The sequence below is a fragment of the Schistocerca nitens genome, chromosome 5 (genome assembly GCF_023898315.1).
Source record: "Schistocerca nitens isolate TAMUIC-IGC-003100 chromosome 5, iqSchNite1.1, whole genome shotgun sequence".
NCBI classification, from domain to species: domain Eukaryota; kingdom Metazoa; phylum Arthropoda; class Insecta; order Orthoptera; family Acrididae; genus Schistocerca; species Schistocerca nitens.
In genome coordinates, this window is record NC_064618.1 from 393,836,749 (window position 1) to 393,863,747 (window position 26,999).

Here is a 26,999-nt window from a genome sequence, read left to right on the forward strand (position 1 = left end):
TGTGCATCTCCCTCTGATTGCAGCCACATTCCTTTCCTGTGTGCCCATTGTCTCTCCCTCCCAGTCACCTGCCATTCATCCCCAATCCTCTCTCCTGTTAACTACCACCTTTCTCTCCCTGCCAACTTCACCTCACACAGTCCCTCATCCGAGCTGAGCTGCAGTGTCGGCACAATGTAGTCAGTTGGGATAATGCAACTGTGCTGTTGTAAGGGTGCATATGTGTACTCTACAGCTGCAGAGGAGGATTCATCAAAGCCAGAAATGTTCTCAATCTTATTTATGTGTTATATGCAAGTTAGTACCTCAACTATTTGGTGAGGTGCTGCCATTACACATTAAATTATTTATATTTCATCACACACATTCCATTACCATTGGCTGCCAATAAAGGTTACAAAGATACTTAATCATCTGGTAAAAAGAATAATCGAAGTTTTAAGAGTGGCTTGGCCATTGTGGCACTTCCAAGAAGTAGACAAGATAACAGTAAACAATCTGATCTAGTTTCGTAAGCTCCGACAGTGCATAACTATTAGAAATGGTGTAAGGATCTCCAGTTGTCATGTTCTGCATGTTATTTCACAAAATCAGCCAAGGGGTTGAAACAAGGGTCTTTTCAGTGCAATGACAATTTTTGCAATACACAAGCTAGTGAGTGTGCAAATCAGTGTCTTGAGATATTGCATTTGCCATCCATGGCAATGACCTTTCATTAGCTCAATAAATGAAGATAAGAAAAAAATTCTCTAAAAGGTACCCAGCAACTGGTACCATAAGAAAAAATCATTTTGTGTTAAAAAACTATCACACTGGCTAACTGAGGGATAGAAGGTTCAAGGTTTGTTGTCTGATGTACGATTGTAGAAGGCAAAAGTCAACAAAGCTGGTGAAAAAATCTAACTGTACAAACTTGTATCAAAAGTGAAGTGGTAGTCATGAACCTTACCCTATAATATCTATTCAATAGACATGAAGAGAGCAAGGAGTATGGACACAATGATTATGTATTTTTTTTTCCCTGCAAGTGGATGTATAATCACATTCACACTCGAAGGATGACGATATTGATGCTAGATTCAGGACACTGAACAGCATTGCTATCAGTGCCTCTGACCAACATGAATGTATGAATTTAGTGAGATGAATGGTAATTGCTTTTAATCAAACAATGGAAAATCCAGGATGGAATGTGACAATATTATGAAAAGAAAAGTTGCTTGTTGCCATATAGTGGAGATGGTAAGTCACAGATAGGCACAACAAAAAGACTAAGACTGTCACATACATGCAACTCACAAACACGACTGCAGTCTCAGGCAACTGAAGCCACAGTGCGAGCTGCAGCACTGGTGCATGATGGGAGTGACAACTGGGTGGGAGTAGGAGGAAACTGTGGCGGGGAGAGGGAGGGATAGTGTGGAGAGGGTGGCGGACAATGAAGTGCTGCAGGTTAGACGGAGGGCAGGGGAGAGGTAAGGGGGAGGGGGGGGGGGAAGATCGCAGAAAAGGACAGAAGTAACAAGACTGAGTGTGATGCTGGAATGACAGCTGTGTAGCACTGGAATGGGAACAGGGAAGGAGCTGGATGGGTGAGGACAGTGACTAACATGATATTCTTCATTTCAATGATTGCTTCACAGCCTGTGCCACATGGATCCTTCCCACCAACAAAAGGTATTCTGAATTGCGCAGGTGGGAACTTTCCCTGCATTATATCCTATGTTCCCCTAACCATTGTGGCCTCAACCTTCGTTAGCCACTGTCCTCACCCATCCAGCCCCTTCCCCGTTCTCATTCCAGAACTACACAGCCATCAATCCACCATCACACTCAGTCTCTTTACTTCTCTCCTCCGCTACTTCCCCATCCCTACCTCTCCCCTGTCCTCCCTCAGTTAGCCAGTGTGATAGTTTTTTAATACAAAATGATTTTTTTCTTATAGTATCTGCTGCTGGGTACCGTTGAGCCAAATTTTTTTTCTGATCTTCATTCATTGAGCACTTCATTGTCTGCCACCCTCACCTTACTATCCCTTCCCCTCTCTGCCCCAGCCTCCTCCTACCGCCATCCAGTTGCCACTCCCATCATGCACTGGTGGTGCTGCTCGCAGTGTGGTTTCAGTTGCCTGAGACTGCAGTTATGTTTGTGGTTTGTGGTTTTTTTTGTGTGTGTGTGTGTGTGTGTGTGTGTGTGTGTGTGTACCGTTGACGAAGGCCTTGATTGCCAAAAGTTGTATTTGTGACAGCCTTTTTGTTGTGCCTATCTGCGACTCAGCTTCTTCGCTATATGGTGAGTAGCAACTTTCCTTTTCATAGTATTTGCTTTTGACTATGGCCCACAGACACACATTAGATACTTCTTGGAGACTGTCACAATGAGCATGTTTGCTAGACTGAGGAAGACCTGAGGTGAGAGTGTCCTCCCAACACATTCCAACAACAACAACATCTTTTTTTGGGCTTCTGCATGGAAATATAGGTGGCCCCACTTTCCAATGCCAGACGACACCATTTTGAGGTCATCCTTCTACAACTCTAACTCTCCCCATGGATACTAGAATCCTTACAGCAACACCTTTCAAATATTGCTAGAATCAAATTAGACTTATGCAAATGATTAGAGTCTTTGATCAAACTGAAGCGGCAGATAACAAAAAGGAAACAAAATAAAATTATAACAAAGATAGCAGGAAAGAGGTGGGGGTGGATGCTAGTGCTGCCTATGAATGTGTGCAAGGATGCAAGGATGTTTTACGGTGTGTTAGGGCTGCTAGGTGCAATATTAGGACACTGTGGTGGGAGGAGGGGAGGGGGGCAGAGGGAGAGGAGAGAAGAGGGAAGAGGGAAGGAGGGAAGTACGAAGGACTATGTAGGTGGCCTTAACCTTTGCTAGTCGATGTCCTCCACCTGCCTATCCTCTTTCCTGCTCCAGCACTACATATGCCTCGTACTCCCTCAGTACTCCTACATAGTGCTTCCCCTTCTCTACTTCTACCCTCAACCCCCCTCTCATCCCCTTCACCCTTCAGCAGAGACTCTTGCTGCTACACCTAGCAACTCTCTGTCCTGCCCCACCACATCCCTGCATGCTCTCACAAGCAGCACTAGGATCTTCCCCCACTCCTACCCTGCTGTACCCCCTAATCAGCCACCCTATGCCTGTTCCTTACTCCCACTATCTACAACTAGCAGTTGCAGTCAGGCCTTTATGCTTGGAGATGACAGTGGCCATGTGTTTGCGAGTTGTGATTTTTCCGTTTGTGTGTCTTCTTCTACTTCTGAAAAAGGTTTTTGTCTGGAAACTGAAATATTTCTAGCATTCTATTATTCACTGTGCTGTCTGTCTCCTCCTCTCCCTCCTGCCTCCTTTGCATCACCTCCCTGCTCCTATCTCAACCCATCTCCTCCTCCCTCCCTTTTCTCTTCTCCCTCCCCCCTCCCCCTCTCTCTCCCTCCCTTCCACCTCTCTCCATTGCCTCCTTCCCCCTCTCTATTTCTTTCCCCCCTCTCTGTCCATCTCCTCCTCTCTCCTCACTCTGATCTTGACCCTTGTTTACTCTTGATGGAAATGGAACCTTGATTGGGAACTAAAGTCACTTAAATTAAAGACCCCTGTGGTCTATGGGTAGCATATCTGATTACTAATCGAAATGTCCTTGGCTCTGTTCGAACCCCCACTGCTTAAATTTTGAATAAAAATCATCAGCCATGCTTCCCAAAGACTTCTAGGATAACAACTCATCCTCCTTTTGCCAACAGCCTTGTCAAAGAGGACTGAGGAGAGGACAGAAGTTCATGGCACTTTCTTGCCCTTGCAGAGGGAAACTGCCCCTAAAAGGCAGAAGAATCAGCAATGATCAATGGTATGCGGATGCAGAAAACAATGGAAACCACTGCACTAAAGACACATACTGTGTATCCACAGGACATATGGCATGTAACAGTCCCCCATTTGGATCTCCAGGAAGGAACAGCCAAGGGGGAGGTGACCATTTAAAATAAGATTGAATAACCAACAAACAGATAACATTCTATGAGTTGGGGCAAGGAATCTCAAAACTTTGAACACAGTAGCGATACTAGAAAATCTGGAAATGGAAATGCTAAGGCTTAATCTAGATAAAGTGGGGGTCAGTGAAGTGAAATGGGAGGAAGACAAGGATTTATGGTCAGATGAATACAGGGTAATATCAACAGTGGCAGAAAATGGTAAACATAAGTAAGATTTTTTATTAAAATGAAGGTAGGATAGAGAGTAACTTACTGTGAACAGTTCAGTGATAAGAGTTGTTCTTATAATAACTGTAATAACTGACGGCAAACCAACACTGGTAAAGGTAATTTATGTATACATGCTGACATCACAAGTTGAAGATGAGAGAGAGAGAGAGAGAGAGAGAGAGAGAGAGAGAGAGAGAGAGAGAGTGTATAACATCATATTGACCAGGTAATTCAGTATGTGAAGGGAGATGAAAATCTAAGTCATGGGGGATTGGAATGCAGTTGCAGGAGAAGGAGTAGAAGAAAGGATCACAGGACAATATGGGCTTGGTACTAGGAACGAAAGAGGAGAAAGACTAATCAACTAAGTTCTGCAATAAATTTTATCTAGTAATAAAGAATAGTCAGTTCAAGAATCGCAAGATGTGGAAGTACACTTGGATAAGGCTGGGAGATGTAGGAAGATTACAGTTAGATTACATCATGGTCAGGCAGAGATTCCAAAATCAGATACTGGATTGTAAGGCATACCTAGGAACAGATATAGACTCAGATCACAATTTGGCAATGATGAAGAGTAGACTGAAGTTTAAGAGACTAGTTAGTAATAATCAATGTGCAAAGAAGTGGGATACGGAAGTACTAAGGTATGCTTGAAGTTCTCTGAGGGTATAGTTATTGTAATAATGAATAGCTCAGTAGGCAGTTGAAGAAGAATGAAATCTAAAACAGGCAATCACAGAAGTTAGAGAGAAAAATGTAGGTACAAGAATCCTGGGGTAAGAGTAGAAATACTTCAGCTGATCGATGAAAGAACAAAGTACAAAAATGATCAGGGAAATTCAGGAATATAGAAATACAACACTTAGGATTGAAACAAATAGCAAGTTCAGGGAAATTAAGGTGAAATGGATATATGAAAAGTGTGAAGAAATTGAAAAATAAATGTATGTTGGAAGGATTGACTAAGCACATAGAAAAGACAAAACAACCTTCGGTGAAATTAAAAGCATGGGCAGAAATTTTAGGAGTGCAATGGGAATTCCAATGTTAAATGCAGAGGAGAGAGCGAATATGTGGGAAGAGCACACTGAGGGCCTCTACGAGGGGAAGAACTTGCCTGATGGCAAAATAGAAGAAGAAGAAGAAGAAGAAGAAGGAAGGAGCAGGTGTCGATAGGGAAGAGATAGGGGATCCAGTATTAGAATCAGAATTTAGAAGAGCCTTGGAAGACTTTAAATCCAGTAAGGTAGAAGGGATTGATATCATTCTAAAATTGAGGTTCTACTAGATGATAATCAGTTTGGCTCTAGGGAAGGTAAAGGCATCAGAGAGAGAGAGTTCTGATGTTGCAGTTGACAATGGAAGCAAGACGGAATAAAAATCAAGACACATTTACAGAATTTGTCAAGCTGCAAAAAGTGTTCAATTTAAAATGGTGCAAGATGTATGAAACCCTGAGAAAAATAGAGGTATGCTATAGGGAAAGACTCGTAATATACAATATGTGCAAGAGCCAAGAGGGAATAATAAGAATGAGAGACCAAGAAAGAAGTGCATGGATTAAAAGGATTTAAGACAGGGATGCAGTCTTCTGTCCCCACTGTTCAACCTATTTCGAAGAAGCAATGATGGACACAAAAGAAAGGCTCAAGCGTGGGATTAAAATCCTCAGTGAGAGTGAAGAAGTATTACAGGATCAGTTGAATGAATTGAACAGTTGAATGTGTACAGAATGTGTACAGAATATGTACTATGAGTAAATTGAAGAAAGGCAAGAGTAATGAGAAGTAGCAAAAAATTAGAACAGTGAGAAACTTACCGTAACTGGTATCACGAAGTAGATGAAGTTAAGGACTTCTGCTACCTAGGCAGCAAGAAGAACACAAAAAGCAGACTAGCAGTGGCAAAAAGGGCTTTCCTGACACAGAGAAATTTCTGAGAATGTGCTTTTGGAGCACAGCATTTTATGGTAGTGAGACATGGACTGTGGGAAAACTAGAATAGAAGCATTTGAGATTTGAGACGTGATGCTACAGAAGAACACTGAAAATTATGTGGTATGATAAGGTAACAATGCAATGTGGCAACCCATAAGGGCTATGCACTGAGAGTGCAACACTCACATCAATTACCACTTTGCATTTTTGAATAATTAATTAGGGCAGTAATGACAAGTAACAGCATGGATGTGAACAAACTTGTGGTTCATCATGCTACGCTAACAGAGATAGCTAAGGGATGAGTAATGAGAATGTGCTGCATTGCGTTAAGTGCAAATAATTTTTGCGGATAGAGTTTCAAGTAGGATTGAATTCAGAGTGCTGGTGGCGGGAAGCTAGCAGCATGATAGCCTGGAGGTTGAATTTCACAACCTCCAGCACCCCAGGGGTGTTGGCACAGTCTGGACAGTCTCCAGTGGTAGGGCTTTGATGCCGCCTGACAGGCAGGCAATATTTCCAGAATAACACTGCAAGGGAAGCAGAATGTCTCCCGAAAGTGAGTAATACAGGGAGACACTGTTTTACCCTCTGCTGTGTTGCCCTGAGCTCACAAAAGCGTCATGGGCAACATTAACGGCAAGGAATATACCGCCATGGAATCCCTCATTCCATATTTTTTGAGCTTGGGACAGACACTGGCGCCAAGGAAGCATCTGGAAAGTTCTTTGGATGAGTGGTGACTCCCACAGGAGACTGCGATTGGCCAGTTCGATGTGATGTAAGCAATGTTTCCAAGCAGTCACAGTCAAGTGGGAGTAGTGCTCATTGGTAAAAAATTTGTTAAAATGTTGCGGCTGGACAGCCACACCAGTGGAGCGCCATGCCACACTAGGTTTTTGGTAGAAAGGACACTTGTGTTTCATCATCCGTCCGATAAGGATTCAGAACTCTATGCCGGATGATACAGAGTAATTGCAGAGTAGCTATGTATCTTCTCTGGAACTCTGGATAATTTCGCAGAATTGTGTCATGTACACGCACCGCTGTGGTTGCAGACACATCACACCTGATTGGCATAACAACAGGATGAGAACAGCCGACTGGGGACCCTGTCATGGAGCAGAGTAGGTAATATACACTGCTCCAGCTGTAGCACGATCAGCGTTGCAGTACATAGAAGTTACACAGGTGGCCATTGACCTATTGAGCATAGCAGCACTACTTTCTCACTTTATTTCTGTGATTAGATACAGATGTAAAGTATGTGACCTGGAATCTTGTGCTCTCATTCAGTTAAAGGGAACTGCCATACGCATTGCTAGGTTTCATAGTTATAGATTAGTTCTGTACTCCTTTCCCTTTGTTAAGATCTTAATCTGTCCACACTCAAGAGGCATTACCTTATTAATTCAGTTCGTTAGTATACGTAATTATCAAATGGAATAAATCTGAATATCTTTCCCGATATTTCAGACTACACATATGTTGAAACATCAACCCTTTCCTAAAACCAAGTCACAGAATTTGGTGGGGTTACATTCATGTTAATAACTTACATGCATTACTACTTTCTATGAGGCAAGCAACCTCACCCAATCCGATTCTTCAACAAAGGCTGGGATTGCATAGTGAGGTGTCATTAAGCACATAATAATTGCATTGAGGGAATTTATAATGGAATTCCGAGTTCAGTAAATAGTTCATCTGCATATCGCATCACAGTGGTAAAGGAAACTAGGAGTTCACTTCCCAATGAATGAGGAGGTTCTCTGCAGAATGAATGAGGAAAGGAATAGGTGGCAATGACAAGAAGAAGGGACAGTACAACAGGGCATCTGTTAAGACATCATCAGGGAATAACTTCCACAGTACTAAGAGGGGGGAAAATGATAGAGGAAGACAGAGATTGGGATGCATCCAGCAAATAATTGAGGAAGTAGGTTGCAAGTGCTACTCTGAGATGAATGGCAGTATTGCATATAGTTTAAATCAGCGAATGGGTAGGATTCTGCAGTAGTATTCTAATCATAACCCAGTAGGCCCTAAAACACAACTTTCCTGTTTTCTTAAAAACCGATAGTAAGGAAGAAAACAGAGCATTACATTGTTGTGTATAAAATTTGTGTTTAAAATTATATTTAAGGGGAAAGAATACATAAAGGAAAAACACTTGTCTAATGGTTTACATAACTTGCTGTTGTAATTAAAACTGACTGTGAGAAAGAAAATGAAATCTCACCTTTCCATAGTGTGTCATTTTCTTTCATCCAGTCAGTTTTAACAGCAAACCTGCATATGTAAAAATTTGAAATAAATTGGTCAATTACTTTTCGAGATTTTTGGTAACAGTAATTTGTCTTTATACTTACCATCAGTTAGATTCATCCAAACATGATGTACTTCTGATGCTTCCTTGTCTGTATAATAACTGAGAGGCACATACCACTTGTAACCAAAGGGTGAGTTTCCTTCATCTAATGCTATTTTACTGTCATTCTCCAGGCTAGCTGTAAGCAGAAACCTCTTCTGCGTTGCTGTCACAATACCATCTTTTTTGGTAACTGTGACTAATGGAAACCCCATTTGCCTAGTCCAGGTGTCCATGATTGCCTGTTGCAAATGACAGAAAATCTAAGTGGGTAAAAGTTGCTTAATATATTTACTATCACAGATAAATTTCGGCATTGTTTTTGAACAAAAAGTGATGTTACTAACATCAAACGAAGTTCCATTCAGGATCTGTTACTGTCTGCCTAATATTATGAATTTCTAAAAGGAAAAGGAATTTCATAATGAATAAACAATTATCTACATAGTTAAAATATCTACTTGTCAAATGCAGTAGACAAAGCAAAAATAAAAAATTCAAACAAACAATGGCTTTTGGGACCATGTGACAGCCAAACACCAAATAAAAGTTAATGAATAGCTCATTGGTGATTTTTTAAGCTGAAATATTTATTTCTGTAATGCATTCCAAAATATCTATTTCTACGCAGATTAGGCAGGTGACGGGGGTAAAATACAGAGAGCGATTTGTACAGTGCCCAAATGACACCTATAAGAGTCATGGGCATGAAAGGGAAGCAGTGGTTGAGAAGAGAGTGAGACAGGGTTGTCGCCTATCCCCGATATTATTCAGTCTGTATACTAAGCAAGCTGTAAAGGAAACAAAAGAAAAATTTAGTGTAGGAATTAAAATCCGTGGAGAAGAAATAAAAACTTTGAGATTTGCCGATGACATTGTAATTCTGTCAAAGACAGTGAAGGACCTGGAGGAGCAGTTGAACACAATGGACTGTATCTTTAAAGGAGGGTATAAGAAGAACATCAACAAAAGCAAAACAAGGATAGTGGAATGTAGTCAAATTAAACTAGGTGATGCTGAGGGAATTAGATTAGGAAATGAGACACGAAATGTAGTGAATGAGTTTTGTTATGTGGGGAGCAAAATAACTGATGGTGGTCGAAGTTGACTGGTTATGGCAAAAAATGTGTTTCTGAAAAAGAGAAATTTGTTAACATAGAGTATAGATTTAAGTGTCAGGATGTCTTTTCTAAAGTATTTGTATGGAGTGTAGCCATGTATGGAAGTGAAACATGGACAATAAATAGTTTAGACAAAAAGAGAATAGAAGCTTTCAAAATGTGGTTCTACAGAAGAATGCTGAAAATCAGATTGGTAGATCATGTAACTAATGACGAGATACTGAATAGAACTGGAGAGAAGAGAAATTTGTGGCACAACTTGACTAGAAGAAGGGATCTTCTGGTAGGACACATACTGAGACATCAAAGAATCACCAATTTAGTATTGGAGGGAAGAGTGGTGGGTAAAAATCATAGAGGGAGACCAAGAAATGAATACGCTAAGCAGATTCACAAGGATGTATGTTGAAAAAGTTACTCGGAGATGAAGAGGCCTGCACAGGATAGAGCAGCATGGAGAGCTGCATCAAACCAGTCTCTGGACTGAAGACAACAACAACAACAACAACAACAACAACAACAGCAAAATGTAGATTATTCAATTAATAGTGGTGGTAATATCTCTTCCTTCAAGATTTTTAGAAAGCTCTAGTTCAGTGTGTACTGATAGTATATTCACAATTATTTGTAGCTATTCATGACTCACCAAGTCACTTAGGTCTCATAATTACACAAATATAATATACTAAATTTTCCATCTTATTTGGTGAAATGTCTAATCTCAACACAACATAGAATAAGAAAATAATTGTGGTATGGCCCATTTGCACACAAGGAACTGTCTGAAAGGTGAATGTATTGCACCCATTAAGAATAAAAGAAAGTATCTTTTTTTATTTTTAAACTGAGGCCAACAAAAAGTACCAAATAATGAAAGAGTCAAGACCACTAGGCCTCATTCGATGGAGGTATTGAGTGACGGATAAGTACAAAATTAAAAATGCAATAGCTAGTGTGTGTGTGTGTGTGTGTGTGTGTGTGTGTGTGTGTGTGTTGGGGTGGGGGGGTGACATGCATGCACGCACGCTCGAGTATGTATTTAGGCACACATATGAGGTTTGTTCAAAAAATTCTGGAACTTTGTCCACAAAATTTTTCTACACATATCGTTTACTTATTGTGCAACATCATCTTTGAGATACTCTTCTCCACAAGTGATATACCACTCCCATGGCCATTTCCACTACTGGAAGCAGTCTTGGTATGCCTCTTGCTGGATTGTGTGAAGCACCGTCTGTGAATTTTCTTTTATCTTGTCTGTTATTGCAAACCTTAAAGGTCTGCAGGGGCCAGGTCGTGAGAGTGAGGGGGATGAGACAGCACAGTAATTTTGTTTCTTGTGCAATAGTCATGCACTGACAGGGATGAAAGTGCAGTTGCGTTGTTATGATGCAAGAGCCATGAACTGTCTCGCCACGTTTCAGGCCATTTCCTTTTCTCGCAGATGTCGCAGGACATCCTGATAGTTTGTCAATGTGGCACAAATTCACAATGAATTAATCCTTCAAAGCCAAAGAGAACAATGAGCATTGCTTTGACCTGGCCTGATGAACTTTTTTTTGTCTTTGAGAACCTTTTCCAACCCATTGTGAAGATTGAACCTTGGTTTCAATATCTTAACTGTAGTCCCATGTCTCATCACCAATTATGATTAGCTTAAGAAACATCTCATTCTCACTTGCATAATCCAAAAACTCTTCACAGAATGCGAGACAAAGAGGGGAAGGTCTTGACTCATGAGCCATGGCATGAACTTGGCAGCAACACGATGCATTCCAAGGTGAGTTTCATGCAAAATTTAATGCAGATGCTTTGCTCCTCTAACTCTATCATCTCAAAATTCACAAACTGTGCGACACAGTATTCTACTCAATACAGCACTGAAAAATAACTAACATATATACAACAATGAAACTTCCAGCAGTTAGACATTAAACACAGGCATGTGCAGGGATGCAAACTGCATTTTTCTCAAACATACCATTGGTGCGAAATTATGAATGTACTAGAAGTTTTTGAACAGATCTTTTATGTGATTTATAAATTTTATGAAGGAGTTAATTAAGTTTGAAGTATAGGGATGGCAACAAATTGCAAGAACCAATTTAGAGTTTATTACTTTACAAAAATGATGTTTGAGTTGCCACTGAGACTAGAGAAGCAAAAGAGTCAGTAGGAAGATAAGAAAAGAATGTGAAACAGAAAAAATGAAACAGTGAAGCGAAGTGTTCGGAAACATTAGAGAAAATTGATGTAAATTGAAAAATGAAATAATGAACATGGAAAAACTATATCACTAAAACATTATACAAGCCCAGAATGAAATTTTCACTCTACAGCGGAGTGTGCGCTGATATGAAACTTCCTGGCAGATTAAAACTTTGTGCCGGACCCAGACACGAACTCGGGACCTTTGCCTTTCATGGGCAAGTGCTCTACCATCTGAGCTACCCAAGCACAATTCACAACCCGTCCTCACAACCCGTCCTCACAACCCGTCCTCACAGCTTTACTCCCACCAGTACCTTGTCTCCTACCTTCAAAACTTCACAGAAGCTCTCCTGCAAAACTAGCACTCCTGGAAGAAAGGATATTGTGGATACTTGTTAGAGCACTTGCCCGTGAACGGCAAAGGTCCCTAGTCTACCGTATTTACTCGAATCTAAGTCGCACTCGAATCTAAGCCGCACCTGAAAAATGAGACTCGAAATGAAGGAAAAAAAAAAATCCCGAATATAAGCCGCACGTGAAATTCGAGACTCGAAATTGAAGGGGGGAGAAAAGTTTTAGGCCGCACCTCCAAATCGAAACAAAGTTGGTCCATTGTAATACGAGACACAATTTAGGTCGAATGAATGACGATGCAGCTACAGTAGTTTGGTTCGAGTCGTAAGCTTAGCAGTTAAGCTTTACCAGGTAGCCATTGCTATGCGTCAGGCGCTCCGTCCGTATTTATACGGGTACCCTTCCTTTCTCACGTGCTTCGTCTGGTTTGAATCAATTGCTTATTTTGCTTTGATCTGATAAGTGCCGTTTTCTTTGTTATAGGTGTTTACGTCACTCTAAGCTGAAAATGCATTACTGTACTGTGTCATGCATTGTTTGTCGCATTCTGATAGTGCGTGTTTACGGCCTGTCGCCGATCGCGGCATGGCTAGCTTTCGTGCACGCTACCGCCGCTTAAAAAAAAAAAAAAAAAGAGAGAGAGAGAGAGAGAGAGAGAGAGAGAGAGAGAGAGAGAGAGAGAGGAATCGTCTCATTAGCGAAACAATGGCAAGAGACTGCTATCTGTTGTTACTTACACTGCTGCTTTCTTTGATAATGATTAACAAGAACCAAATAATAGACTGTGTATGATAGAACATGTTCTGAACGAGAGTTAGGCGAAAATTATTCTCCGTTTGAAAATCTTTTCAGCCGCTTCTTTAGTACATCAAATTCTGCACAGAAATTAGAGTCATCTTAGATTTAAAAATTTAGTCAGTTGCCGTGCTTCATTTCTGACTGTATCACTATTAGGCATAAGAATAATACAAATATAAACATGACACGATATGTATATTCTTCCGCGTTTGCTGTTGTCTCACTCTAGTTTCGTAGTTTATTAGGCAGGCAGGATTTAAATGAGATAGCAGCAAACACGAAAGAATACATGGCAAAATGTTTATATCCGTATTCTTTCTTGTGGCGAAGAGAATACTGCATGTGATTCACATTTCGTCAGGTTCTCACAGCTAGGAAAAAATTCAGAACGTAGAGTTGGCCATATTGACAAACATCCCAAACAGTCTTGCCTGTCGGATTTTCGTAGTACATTAAAATTCTGCTACATTTGAAGATGAACAATACGGCATTTGTATTTACTTCGTTGGATAATGTATGAAAATGCAGTGGTCGAAACTCAGGGCGGAGGAAAAAAAGCTCGTCTTCCACCTTTTTTTTTAAATTTATTTACTGACGTAGAGGTTTTGGCGCCAGTATTTATCTTTGTGCCTACACAGCATGCCTGTGTAGCGCTACATATATTCGACGCAGAAGTTAGTTGCGGCGGCACCTACCAACATTTTTTAGAACTTCCGCTTGCTTTGTACTCGATTCTAAGCCGCAGGCGGTTTTTTGGATTACAAAAACCGGAAAAAAAGTGCGGCTTAGATTCGAGTAAATACGGTATATCTCAGTTTGGCACACAGTTTTAATCTGCCAGAAAATTTCATATCAGCACACACTCCACTCCAGAGTGAAAATTTCATTCTGGGAACTTCCCCCAGGCTGTGGCAAAGCCACGTCTCTGCAATATCCTTTCTTCCAGAAGTGCTAGTTCTGCAAGTTTCGCAGGAGAGCTTCTGTGAAGTTTGAAAGGTAGAAAACGAGGTACTGGTGAAAGTAAAGCTGTGAGGACAGGGCGTGAGTCATACTTGGGAAGCTCAGACGGTAGTGCACTAGACCAGAAAAGGCAAAGGTCTCGAGTTCGTGTCTTGGCCCGACACACAGTTTTAATCTGCCAGGAAGTTTCATTACACAAGACTTCCATGTTTCCAAAAATGATTTTTTTAGTTTAATTAATTTGCACATGTAACTTTCATTCCAGAATAACAATATGAATGAAAAACTGAAACCATGTTGAAATACCATAACTTAAAAAGCAGAATTTTTGCTGTTACATATGTGTTACATATAACGTTATCAAAAAAATTAGGTAAGCTTTCATTGTCAGAGTTACCTTCACTTCCAAAGACTGGTTGGCATTCTTGCTCAGAACATTCCAGAGGTCTTTTGTCTCTGCATTGCCATACATGTGGGTGTTGAGGTAATCATTAAGTCCATTCCTCAGAACATCTTGGTGTAAAAACTTCTCCAGCATGTACAATATCGAGGCACCCTGAAAAAAAAAGTAGTATAAAAAGTTGCAACAATCAAAATCTGAAGATTTTCCAAGTATTATTCTTGAGACATGCTAAAAGAACACAAGATGAAACAAAACAGAACACACTAATAAGCTCTGTGGTTCAGAAGGCAAGTTTCATATTAGTAATCTAAAGCCCTGGTGTTTAACCCTTGATCATTCCTAGGATTTTTCACATTTACTTCTTTCATTTCCAGCATTGGTATGTTAATATGACTAATGCCAAGTCACACCAAGGGTTGAAATACATGTTTGGAAGCCTGTATACAGAGTGTGGGCAATCCTCCAGCAGTCACAATTTAGTTATCCAGAGGGTATGTTAAATCTAAAATTTGATGCCCTCACAGTACAACATACACTTACCCACCAACTATAAGAAAGGCGTGTATATGGCAAGTGACACCAAAGCCCACACTTTTTGTTTATTATTTGATAACTGCTTATGGAAATCTCATTCACATATGGTTATATATTAATATGGTAGTCAATAAAAGTCTGTATATATGTTTGAGGAACTGCAGAAGCTGTATTAGATTACCCTTGTATTTTGATATTATTGATATTCTGAGAATAAATGAAACTGATCAGAAAAAACAAGTTTCATTTGTTTATTTTAAGAACTTACAAAGACGTTTCAACCTTTCCCACTGGGTAATGCATCACTGACATTAATAATAGCTTTGAAAATCTTGTCTTATCTGTGCCCTATCTATTTTTATTATACCTTCTGCCTTCTTTTATGACATTTAGAAATTCTAGAAAGGCACAAAAAAGGATAAACAATTTTCAGCTGTTGAATTTTGAGATAAATATATTTATACTTTTTACACTGAAATAATGATAGTCTTTCAAAAAAGGTAAAAACTATCCATACTATACAGACTAGAGCACTAACCAATTTCAAAGATTTTGATACATCTCTGTATTACATGGATGCAACATCTACAGTAACAACAAGGAACAGAAATGTGTGTGTCTCAACTTTTAGCCTGTCTCCCCTTTTCCTGACGAAAGTTGGTGTGTGTCTGTCATCCTGGGACATGAGTGATCTGCCATTACTTTCTGACCTTCTGTAACCAACCCCCTTCTCCTGGAGGGGGAACTAGTAGTTCCAAAAGATATGATAGTGTTTTGTACTTTGTGTGTGTGTGTGTGTGTGTGTGTGTGTGTGTGTGTCAGCAGTACTGGAATATCAGGCTCCTGATACAATGTTATGAAATTTTGTTATTGGGCTCACGAAAGCAATAAGAAAGGTCATAACGAATCTGGTTTGGCCACACATTGTCCTTAAAAACAGTATTATTTCTTCATGAACTACCGTGTGTGTTGTGCAGAAGACAAGAAATTATTTTAATCATCTTGATTTTGGAGTGTACAGTCTGATTCCTTTTGGGCAATAATAACAATGTATTTTGTGTTCTTTTGGTAACAACATACATATAATAAAATGCAGAACAAACAAATCCTTCAACAACAATAAATACTACAAAATGTTGTTATTCAGATGTAAAAAACGCCACGTAAGAGCCACAAATACTATCTTTATACATTAAAAGATTTCCCTCAAGATGCCTTTATCATTCCTAACTTCCCAGCTAATTGGAACTGACTGTTTCTGATTTCCCTTACTTCTTGGAAATGCCAGCATCATTAACATTTTTACACTTCTATTTTAGCAATAAATAGAAAAAAAGATGTTGGCACCATTAATGAATGTCCATTCTAATTACACAAGTCATGCTAGTTACATTCAGTAAATCATCTTGAATCAATACTTAGTGTAAATAAACTTCTGTGCAAGTACCATTAGAAAACAGCAGGCAGAGATCTGACTTCTTCGATGATGATATATGAGTGTTAATTAAAATACTTCAAGAGAAAGTTCAATACAGAATTATAGATGATACTGCAGGAATATAAGCCAAACATTCTAGCAGCAACAGTACATGGGCTAAAAGAATATCAGAGGTAAGTTAGAACTTATAAAATATGCAAAGGAAACCAGTTTTTGTACAGAATTGCATAAAGGTTTTGGTGTCATTTTCTCTAACTGTGAGTCAACTGAAGCCTCCCAAAACACCACAAAATATACTAGAGAAGTGAGGTTTGAAGCTACAGCCATAGAAATAAAAAATGCTTGGGAGATGTGCTGCGTATCAGGCCTGTACTGATCATCAAACGCTGAAATAAAAACTTTTTTTCAACGGCTGAAAGGTGCAATCCAAGAATCTTCAAAAAATATGTTTATTTAATAAGTATTGCAGATTTGAACACAGACATGAGGAAAAGAAAAATACAGGCAACACTAAGACACTACTGGACTTACTGCGTACCTGGAACCTAATAAAAATAGATAAACTGCTCAGAATAACAAAAACATAGTGAAACTACCACTGATCACATAACAATAAACATTCCTTCATGTCACTGTGACACACAGGTAATAGACTTCACACCAGCAGATCATTTTGCAATCATGATAGGTATTAAAATGAAGGCAATCAGATTGAACAGAAGACATGGGAGCAAAAAAGGAAGATGAACCGATAAAACATAATTATGAACAATATACAGAACAGGATAGATTGCTACTTGCCGCAAGGATGACCTGTTGAGTTGCCAACAGGCACAATAAAAAGACCAATACACATGCTGCTATAAGCCAAATCCGTCCTCAGCAAAGTAAACACACACACATTCACTCCCTGCTGTCACCACCGGCAGCTCCAATCAGAAAGTGAGTGGATGTGAATAGCAATTTGGAATGGGGCAGAGAAGAGGGAAGGGGAGGGATAGCAGAGTACAGATGGGAGAGAAAAGAGCACTGTCTGGCAGGGCATGCAGGGACTATAGACTGCCAGGCACAGTATCAGGAGGTGGAGTGTTTTCTTTTTGTTGTGCCTATCTGCAACTCGGTGGGTCATCTTTACGGTGAGTAGGATTCTGTCCTATTCCTCATATTGCGTTATTCCAACCCAGAGCTTCCGTTGCTTAAAACATCATTATGTCTATGTACAGTTGCCTCATGCCATGACATTAGCTTTGCTTGCTGCCAGAGGCTATTATTTGCTGAAGCCATATGTGGCGGTACTGCTAAAACTGTACATGACCACACAAGAGTATAAATTGTGTGTGATATCATCACGCACTGCCAGTCTGTATTGAGTTCTTGCATACGCAACTGCATTGAATGACTCACGAGATGCCACGCTGTAGGTTGAATAGGCACTGAAGTGCTAATGTTTATATAGGGGTGGACAATATAAAAGTAACTATTAAAACTAATGGGTTACAGAATATTATGGATGGTTCTGCAGTTTTTGTACTTGGAGTACTGAATTTTATTTATGAAGAATGATGCTGCTTCACATGGCTGTTGTTTGGTTACTGTGGTTGTTGTTTGATATGGTTATACTGAAAATTTCAGTGGTCTGGAGAGTTTTAATGGACGTAATGTTCTTACTTAGTGTACTTTTCAGATAATGAGGTTTATCATACATTATTGGTACATCTTACTTTAGGTCTAGTATGCCTTTTATTGTTAGGATGTACAATCATTGTAAGTTTGAAGAGTCAGAGGTGATTTATGTATAGTCTGCATCCTCTTGGGTAAAATATTCTGGAGGTAAAACAATCCCCCATTCCGTTCTCCGGGTGGGGACTACTCAGGAGGACATCATTAACAAGAGAAAGAAAACTGGCGTTCTAGGGAATGGAGCATGGAATATCAGATCCCTTAATCGGACAGGTAGTTAGAAAATTTAAGTATAGGTATAGTGGGAATTAGTGAAGTTCAGTGGCAGGAGGATAAAGACTTCTGGTCAGGTCAATACAGGGTTATAAATATAAAATAAAACAGGGCTAATGCTGGAGTAGGCTTAATAATGAATAAAAATAAATAAATAAATAAATAGGAGCGCAGGTAAGCTGGTACGAACAGCATAGTGAAGGCATTATTGTAGCCAAGATAGACAAGAAGCCCATGCCTAACACAGTAGAACAAGTTTATATGATAACTAGCTCCGCAGATGGTGAAGAGATTGAAGAAATGTATGGTATGATAAAAGAAATTATTCAGAAAGGAGATGAAATTTAATAGTGTTGAGTGACTGGAATTCGATAGTAGGGAAAGGAAGAGAAGGAAAAGCAGTAGGTGAATATGGACTGGGGTTAAGGAATGAAAGAAGAAACTGCCTTGTAGAATTTTGTGCATAGCACAACTTCATCATAGCTAACACTTGGTTTAAGAATCACGAGATAAAGTTTTATATGTGGAAGAGGCTTGGAGACACCGGAAGAGTTCAGGTATGTTATATATTGGTATGACAGAGATTGAGAAACCAGGTTTTAAGTTGTAAGACATTTCCAGGGGTATATGTGGACTCTTACCACAATTTATTGGTTATGAACTGTAGATTAAAAATCAAGAAATTGCAAAAAGGTAAGAATTTAAGGAGATGGGACCTGAACAAACTGAAAGAAGCAGAGGTTGTAGAGATTTTCAGGGAGAGCCTTATTGAATGATTGACAAATATAGGGGAAAGAAATACAGTAGAAGAAGACTGGGTAGCTTTGAGAGATGAAATAGTGAAGGCAGCAGAGGATCAAGTAAATAAAAAGATAAGGACTAGTAGAAATCCTTGTGTAACAGAGGAGATATTGAATTTAATTGATGAAAGGATAAAATATAAAAATGCAGGCAAAAAGGAATACAAACATCTCAAAAATGAGATAAAGAGGAAATGCAAAATGGCTAAGCAAAGGTGGCTCGAGGACAAATGTAAGGATGTAGAGGCATATATCATTAGGGACAAGATAGATACTGACTACAGGAAATTTAAAGAGATGTTTGGAGAAAAGAGAATCACCTCTATGATTATCAAGAGCTCAGATACAAAACCAGTCCTAAGCAAAGAAGGGAAAGCAGAAAGGTAGATGGTTAGGTTAGGTTAATGTTTTTTAACGTCCCGTCGACAACGAGGTCATTAGAGACGGAGCGCAAGCTCGGGTTAGGGAAGGATGGGGAAGGAAATCGGCCGTGCCCTTTCAAAGGAACCATCCCGGCATTTGCCTGAAACGATTTAGGGAAATCACGGAAAACCTAAATCAGGATGGCTGGAGACGGGATTGAACCGTCGTCCTCCCGAATGCGAGTCCAGTGTGCTAACCACTGCGCCACCTCGCTCGGTAGAAAGGTAGGAGGAGTATTGGAGGGTCTATACAAGCGTGATGTACTTGTGGGCAATATTAAGGAAATGGAAAAGGACACAGATGAAGATGAAATGGGAGATATGATACTGTGTGAAGAATTTGACAGAGCACTGAATGAAAAAAAAGGCCCTGGGAGTAGACAACATTCCATTAAACTGCTGTTAGCCTTGGGAGAGCCAGCCACGGCGATATTCTACCATCTGGTGAGCAAGATGTATGAGACAGGTGAAATACCCTCAGACTTCAAGAAGAATATAATAATTCCCATCCAAAGAAAGCTGGTGGCGACAGGTGTGAAAATTACTGAACTATCAGTACAATAAGTCATGGCTGCAAAATACTGACATGAATTCTTTACAGACGAGTGGAAAAACTGGTAGATGCCAACCTCGGGAAAGGTCAGTTTGGATTCCATAGAAATGTTGGAACATGTGAGGCAATACTGATCATATGACTTATCTTAGAAGATAGATTAAGGAATGACAAACCTGCGTTTCTAGCATTTATAGACTTAGAGAAAGCTTTTGACAATGTTGACTGGAATATTCTCTTCCAAATTCTGAAGGTAGTTTGGTTGGTTGGCTGGTTTAAAGGGAGGAGGGGGAGGGGGGGGGGGGGGAGGGCCCAAACAGTGAGGTCATCGGACCCTTGTTCCTGGTAAAATAATTACACAAGGGAAAGAAGAAAAGAAAGGAGACGTACAGCACAATAACAGGAGAATGGAAGAACCAGAAGAACAATTGAAGGACAACTAACACTACTATGAACAAATTAGGAAAAAAAAAAAAAAAAACACAGAGAGAAGCAAGGAACAGGTAGAAGGGATAAAAACAAGAGATCAGATGGCTGGCCGACCCCAAGAGTAATAAGGAAAAGCTAGCCATTCTGTGACACATTAAAACATCCAGCCTAAAAGCATTAGAGTGGAGAACACAAAGGATCAAAAGATGTGTGCAAAAACTTATATAGAAAGATAAAACCCACCATCACATATAAAATGTAAAACTAAATTAACTGATGAGGCTTTGTCAGCTAAAAATAATGGCAATGAGTCCGGTAACTGAAGAGTCCATTGCAGGGCAGTCAAAGAAGATATGGGCCACTGTCAGCCAGGCACCGCAGCGACACTGAGGTGGGTCATCACGGTGCAGGAGGTCTGGGGTCCAGACGAACAGCACTGAACAACTGGACCATTCCAGGGCATAGATGGACTACTGCATGGTCGATACCAAAGAATGATGAGGGTAGCACTGGTCGATAGCTTGTAGGCTGCTCCAGGAGTCAATACACAAAAGAAATGACTCCCCAGGGTATGAACAAGAAATGGCCGCCAGCTCTGCAGTGAAAACACTGCAGCCATCTGGCAACGAGTGTTGTTCTATACGTCCTCTATGAACATAGGCAAAGCCAACATGACCATCAGCCATCAAGCCATTGGTGAAGACCACTTCATGGCCTCGGTACATGTCGAGAATCAAGAGGAAGTGACAGCAGAGAGTTGTATGGTTAACAGAGGTCTTATGGTCATGTGAAAGGTTCAGGCAAAGCCGTGGCCTAGGTGTACACCATGCAGGTGTTTGTGAATGAACCTCAAGTACATGTGGTAAAGGCAAGGACTCCAGTTCGGAAAGAAGGGATAGGACATGAAGTGCAATTGGAAGCCCTGCCTGTGCCGCTGAAGCAGATCAACTAGCGTGGGTGTGAAAAGGAGACGGTAATTCGGTTGCGCAAGAGAACTACGAACGTATGCAACGCAACTGCCAGCAGTTGTGCATGCCTAACCAGCAGTGGATGGACTCCAGCCTCCACCAGGACACTGGTCACCAGACTCGTCCTAAAAGCTCCTGTCGCTAGACAAACGCCAAAGTGGTGCACTGGGTTGAGTAAATGCAATGGTGAGGGTGCCACTGAACCATAAACCAGACTCCCATAGTCAAGGTAGGATTTAATAAGGGCTCCGTAGAGCTGCAGCAGCATAGAGCTATCTGCACCCCAGTTGGTGTTGCTCAAGCAGTGGAGGGCATTGAGGCACTGCCAGCACTTCCACTTAAGCTGACTAAGGTGAGGAAGCCAAGTCAATGAGGCATCAAAAACCAGTCCTAAGAATCGATATGTCTCCACTATAGTGAGTGGATCATCATTAAGGTAAAGTTCTGGTTCCGGATAAATGCCGACAGAAGTGCATAACACACCACTTTGCGGCTGAAAACTGGAAACTGTGGGCTAGAGTCCATGACTGCACCTTATGGATGGCTCCCTGTATGCGCTGCTCAGCAGCAACAGTACTGGTGGAGCAGTACGAAATGCAGAAGTCGTCTGCATACAGAGAAGGGGACATGGACGGTCCTACAGCTGCTGCTAGACCATTAATTGCCACTAAAAATAGAGATACACTCAATACAGAACCCCTGAAGGACCCAATTCTCCTGGATATGGCGGGGGGGGGGGGGGGGGGAGAACCATGGGAGGCACCAACTTGGACATGGAAAGTACAAACAGACAGCAAATTTTTGATATAAACTGGGAACAGGCCTTGGAGATCCCACTCGTATAAAGTAGCAAGGATATGACATCATCAGGTCATGTCATACGCTTTTCGTAAATCAAAAAAGATGGCAAGCAGATGTTGGCATCTGGAAAAGGCTGTTCAGATGGGAGACTTGAGGGACACAAGATTATCAGTGGTAGAGTGACCCTGGCAGGAGTCGCCCTGACACGGAGCCAGTAGGTCACATGGCTAAAGGACCCAACCCAACCGCCGACACGCCATACGTTCCAGCAGCTTACAAAGAACACTGGTGAGGCTGATGGGCCGATAGCTATCCACATCAAGCGGGTTTTTACCGGGTTTGAACACTGGAATGATGGTGCTCTCCCACCATTGGGATGGAAAGACGCCATCACACCAAATCTGGTTGAAGATGGTGAGGAGATGTCGCTTGTAGTCAGACGAGAGATGTTTAATCATTTGACTGTGGATCCAATCTGGCCCAGGAGCAGTGTCAGGGAAATGTACAAGAGCACTGAGGAGCTCCCACTCTGCAAATGGGATGTTATAGGATTCACTGTGGCTTGTAGTGAACATGAGGACTTTCCCTACCAGTCACTGTTTGAGAGTTCAAAACGCTGGGCGGTAATACTCCGATGAAGAGGCTCGAGCATAGTGCTGACCAAAGTGCTCGGCAAACACGATTGCGTTGGTAGATAACGCACCATTTATGTTAACACCGGTAACACCTGTTGGGGTCTGGTACCCGAAAACACGGTTGGTCCTGGCCCAGACTTGGGAAGGTGACGTATGGCACCCAATGGTTGAGATGTACCTCTCCCAACACTCCTGCTTCCATCATTTGATAAGTTGACGAATGCCGGCACAGAGCTGTTTAAAGGCTACAAGGTGCTCCAGAGAAGGGTGCCGCTTATACCACTGTAGAGTTCGCCGACGCTTCTTAATTGATTCAGCGACTTCCAGTGACCACCAAGGGACTGCCTTTCAACGGGGCACCCTAAAAAGTGAGGGATTGTGTTTTTGCTGCAGCAAGGATTGTTGCAGTCATCTGCTCAACCATCACATCAATGTTCCCGTCTCTGTGTGTGTGTGTGTGTGTGTGGGGGGGGGGGGGGGGGAGGGATTCAACGGTGACAGCAGAGGTGAAAGTTTCCCAGTCTGCCTTGTTTAAAGCCCATCTGGGCAGGCATCCATGAGCCTGATGCCGGGGCAGTGACAGGAAGATGGGGAAGTGGTCACTACCACACAGGTCATCATGTGCTCTCCAGCAGATAGATGGGAGAAGTTCTGGGCTGCAAATTGATAAATCAATAGCCCAGTAATTACCATGAGCCACACTGAAATGTGTGGCGGCCCCAGTATTTAAGAGGCAGAGGTTGAACTGAGACAGTAAAGTCCCCCCCCCCCCCCCCCTTTTCCAGTTCGTGTGATGAATGGCAGCTAGTCCTAAATGTGGAACAATGTAAGTTATGCAGATGAGTAGGAAGATAAAACGTGCAATGTTCAGATATAGTATTACTAGTGTCCTCCTTGACACAGTCAAGTCGTTTAAATATCTGGGTATAAAGTTGCAAAACAATATGAGTTGGAACGAGCATGTGAGAATTGTGGTAGGGAAGGCGAATGGTTGACTTCAGTTTATTGGGAGAATTTTAGGAAAGAATGGTTCAACTGTGAAGGAGACCACATACAGGATGTTGGTTTGACCTATTCTGCCCGAGTGACTGGGATCAATACCAGGTCAGACTGAAGGAAGACATCGAAGCAGTTCAGAGGCGGGCTACTAGATTTGTTACTGGTAGGTTTGAGTAACATGTAAGTGTTACAGAGATACTTCAGGAACTCACATGGGAATCCCTGGAGGGAAGTTGACATTCTTTTCGAGAAACACTACTGAGAAAATTTAGAGAACCAGTATTTGAAGCTGACTGCCAAACAATTCTACTACGGCTAACATACATTACACATAAGGACCATGAAGATAAAATATGAGAAATTAGGCTCATATGGAGGCACATGGACAGCTGTTTTTCTCCCACTCTATCTGCCAGTGGAACAGGAAAGAAAATGGCAATTAGTGGTACAAGGTACACTCCACTATGCACCATACAGTGGCTTGAGGAGTATCGATGTAGATGTAGAAGTTTCTGCCGCGTTAATGGCTGTGATCTTCCCATTGGCCTCAAGACTGCTGAGGTGGATGCATCACCACATTCCTACCCTTCATGGTGTCTCCACTGTCCTTGCTGCTGCTATAGAAATGATGATTCAACTATGAAACCAAAACTAATAAATTTCAAAATCACTTATGCCTGACAGGACCTCACAAATGCACTCCATGCTTTGGCATCCAGACCACTGACATTTACAGCTGTCTTCTTGCCTCCAATAGTACCATTATGTTGACTAAAAAGTTTCTGCACTGTTTACAATCATTTAATATTTTTTCAGAGTTTATCTTGTGTATAATGCCTTGAGAAAGGAATTTGGTGTCCAATGCAGCAAAAGATGAAAAACAGAACAGGAGCCGTTTGCTGAACTAGCTGGAAATCTTGACAGATTTATTGTGAAAACCACTGGTAGCACCAGCTTTGGAAATACACCACAATTTACATGCTCATGTACTCCAGAGTGTGTAAGCCGTTCACTTTCTAAGTGGAAGCAGAGACAAACAACTTTGTCTCAAAATGCTTCAACATCTATGCAGAAAAATCACACTCCGAGAGCAGACTGATTTCTAGTTTTTCACTGGTATTAGCTGTTGGCGAGAAAACGTAAGTAAGACTTTGAAAAATTAACCTCTTAAGAGACAAATGTGTGAACTACAAAATAAAGATGCATTTTTACAAAAGATGGTTTGGTTTGTTTGGGGGAGGAGACCAGGCAGCGAGGTCATGGGTCTCATTGGATTAGGGAAGGACGGGGAAGGAAGTCGGCCGTGCCCTTTCAAAGGAACCATCCTGGCATTTGCCTGGAGCGATTTAGGAAAATCACGGAAAACCTAAATCAGGATGGCCGGGTGGGGGATTGAACCGTCGTCCTCCCGAATGCGAGTCCAGTGTGCTAGCCACTGCGCCACCTCACTCGGTACAAAAGATGTATTAACAAGAATTCTTGACTGTTTATTGCATTTAGCCAGACAATCCTTACCCTTGATGGTCCTCAGAAAGCCTTTGTGAAAGTGGTAACTGTAAAACTTTCCTTGAAACTTTCAAGCAACTTACCAAACATGATTCAGATGGAAAGCACTCTCTTAGTATAAGTTCAGCAAGCAGATAGCTATGTTGTGCCTTATCTTCCTCAATAAAGCCAAAATGAATTCATCAATGTACTTGGTGATGAGGTCAGAATAGAGATAGTGAAGAAAATTTTTATGGCTAAATATAGTACACCAGATCTATTACATACCAATCGAATGTCTCAGTTAATACGTTATGCACATATTGAAGGTTCAGAAGCCACAATAGAGGTATCCTTCATTGACTTGATTCTATTTCTTCGGAAATCAGCTAATGAAAACACAGAACAAATTTCTGACAAGCTGCAAGGAGATGGTCTAAAACTGGAATACTGCTGTGGACAAGGATATGATAATACTGTGACCATGGCTGGATGTGTTAGTAACGTTCAGAGATGTATTTTGAATATAAATCCCAAAGCAGTGTTTGTGCCACGTAACAATCACTCACGTAACCTTGTTGGAGTACATGCAGCTCCTGTTGGAACAAAACCAGTGACTTTTTTTTGACACAGGTGGAGTGTTGTTAAACAACATGTTCCAATTAATGTGAAGTGCTCCTGTGACAAAAGACAGAGTTCAAAGCATGAGCCTGTACATGTGCTTGCTGACTAGATTAAAAGCATAACAGAAGCTTTGGAAGTCTTGAGTGATAGATCAGAAGGAACCCTAGAAAACAAAGAAGATGCAGGCAATTTGTTGGCTTGCATTATGACCTATCATTTCTTTGCATTCTTTTATTTTTGGAGTTCATTGCTTACTGAATGATACTCATATATTCCAACAACAAAAGAGTACTTGGGTTTGATCAATGTGATCAAAAGCTGAAAGCACTGACTCTTATGAGGAATTGCACAACACTCTAGTCACAAATGCAGTTGAGAGAGCCTTGGAGATATGAAATATATTTGATATTTCAACAGAAATGAAAACAGAAGATGAAAGAAAATATTTGGTAAGAAACAAATCCATTCTGGCTTAAATCTAATTCAGGAGACTCAAAGTACAACTTGAGGCAATAGCTAAAATATTAAAAGAAATGTATGTTACAAATTAATATACTCCCTGAACGATTTGCCTTCCCAAAATCAAATACTACTGAAAGCAGAAAAAGACGAAATCATTGTTTGAAACATTCAGCATTTATATGAAAAATATTCCAAATTGAAAGCTTCTGCTGTGATTGCTAAGTACGTTGTATTAGACACCACATTACTTTATTTAAAGATGTTCATTGAGAAAGGAACATTTTTGCATGCACAACTTTAGAATTATTAAGCTAGATAAAATCATGTGGAAGATGCAAGAGTTTAAGTAACATTATTGTGGCATTATGAACTTTTTAAGAATCACTCTGTCGAATGATACTTGTGAAAGAAGTTTTTCCAAAATAAAGCTAGTAAAGACCTAACAGAGGCTGCCTATAATCCAGGAAAGGTTAAGTAACCTTGCAATTTCATCAAGTGAAAGAAAAAGAAAAACA

General features: G+C 40.8%; 1 protein-coding gene across 2 annotated transcripts in view; it reads right to left on the reverse strand.

Moving 5' to 3' along the window:
• Positions 1–26,999, reverse strand: part of LOC126260110 (glutamyl aminopeptidase-like) — a 191,845-nt gene that overhangs the window by 68,038 nt on the left and 96,808 nt on the right. For both annotated transcript variants that reach the window (XM_049957346.1, XM_049957347.1), the window contains 2 exons: positions 14,376–14,534; positions 8,536–8,776 (listed from right to left, as the gene is read on the reverse strand). In XM_049957346.1, the coding sequence (XP_049813303.1) occupies positions 8,536–8,776; positions 14,376–14,534 (400 nt within the window). The remainder of the gene's footprint in view (positions 1–8,535; positions 8,777–14,375; positions 14,535–26,999) is intronic.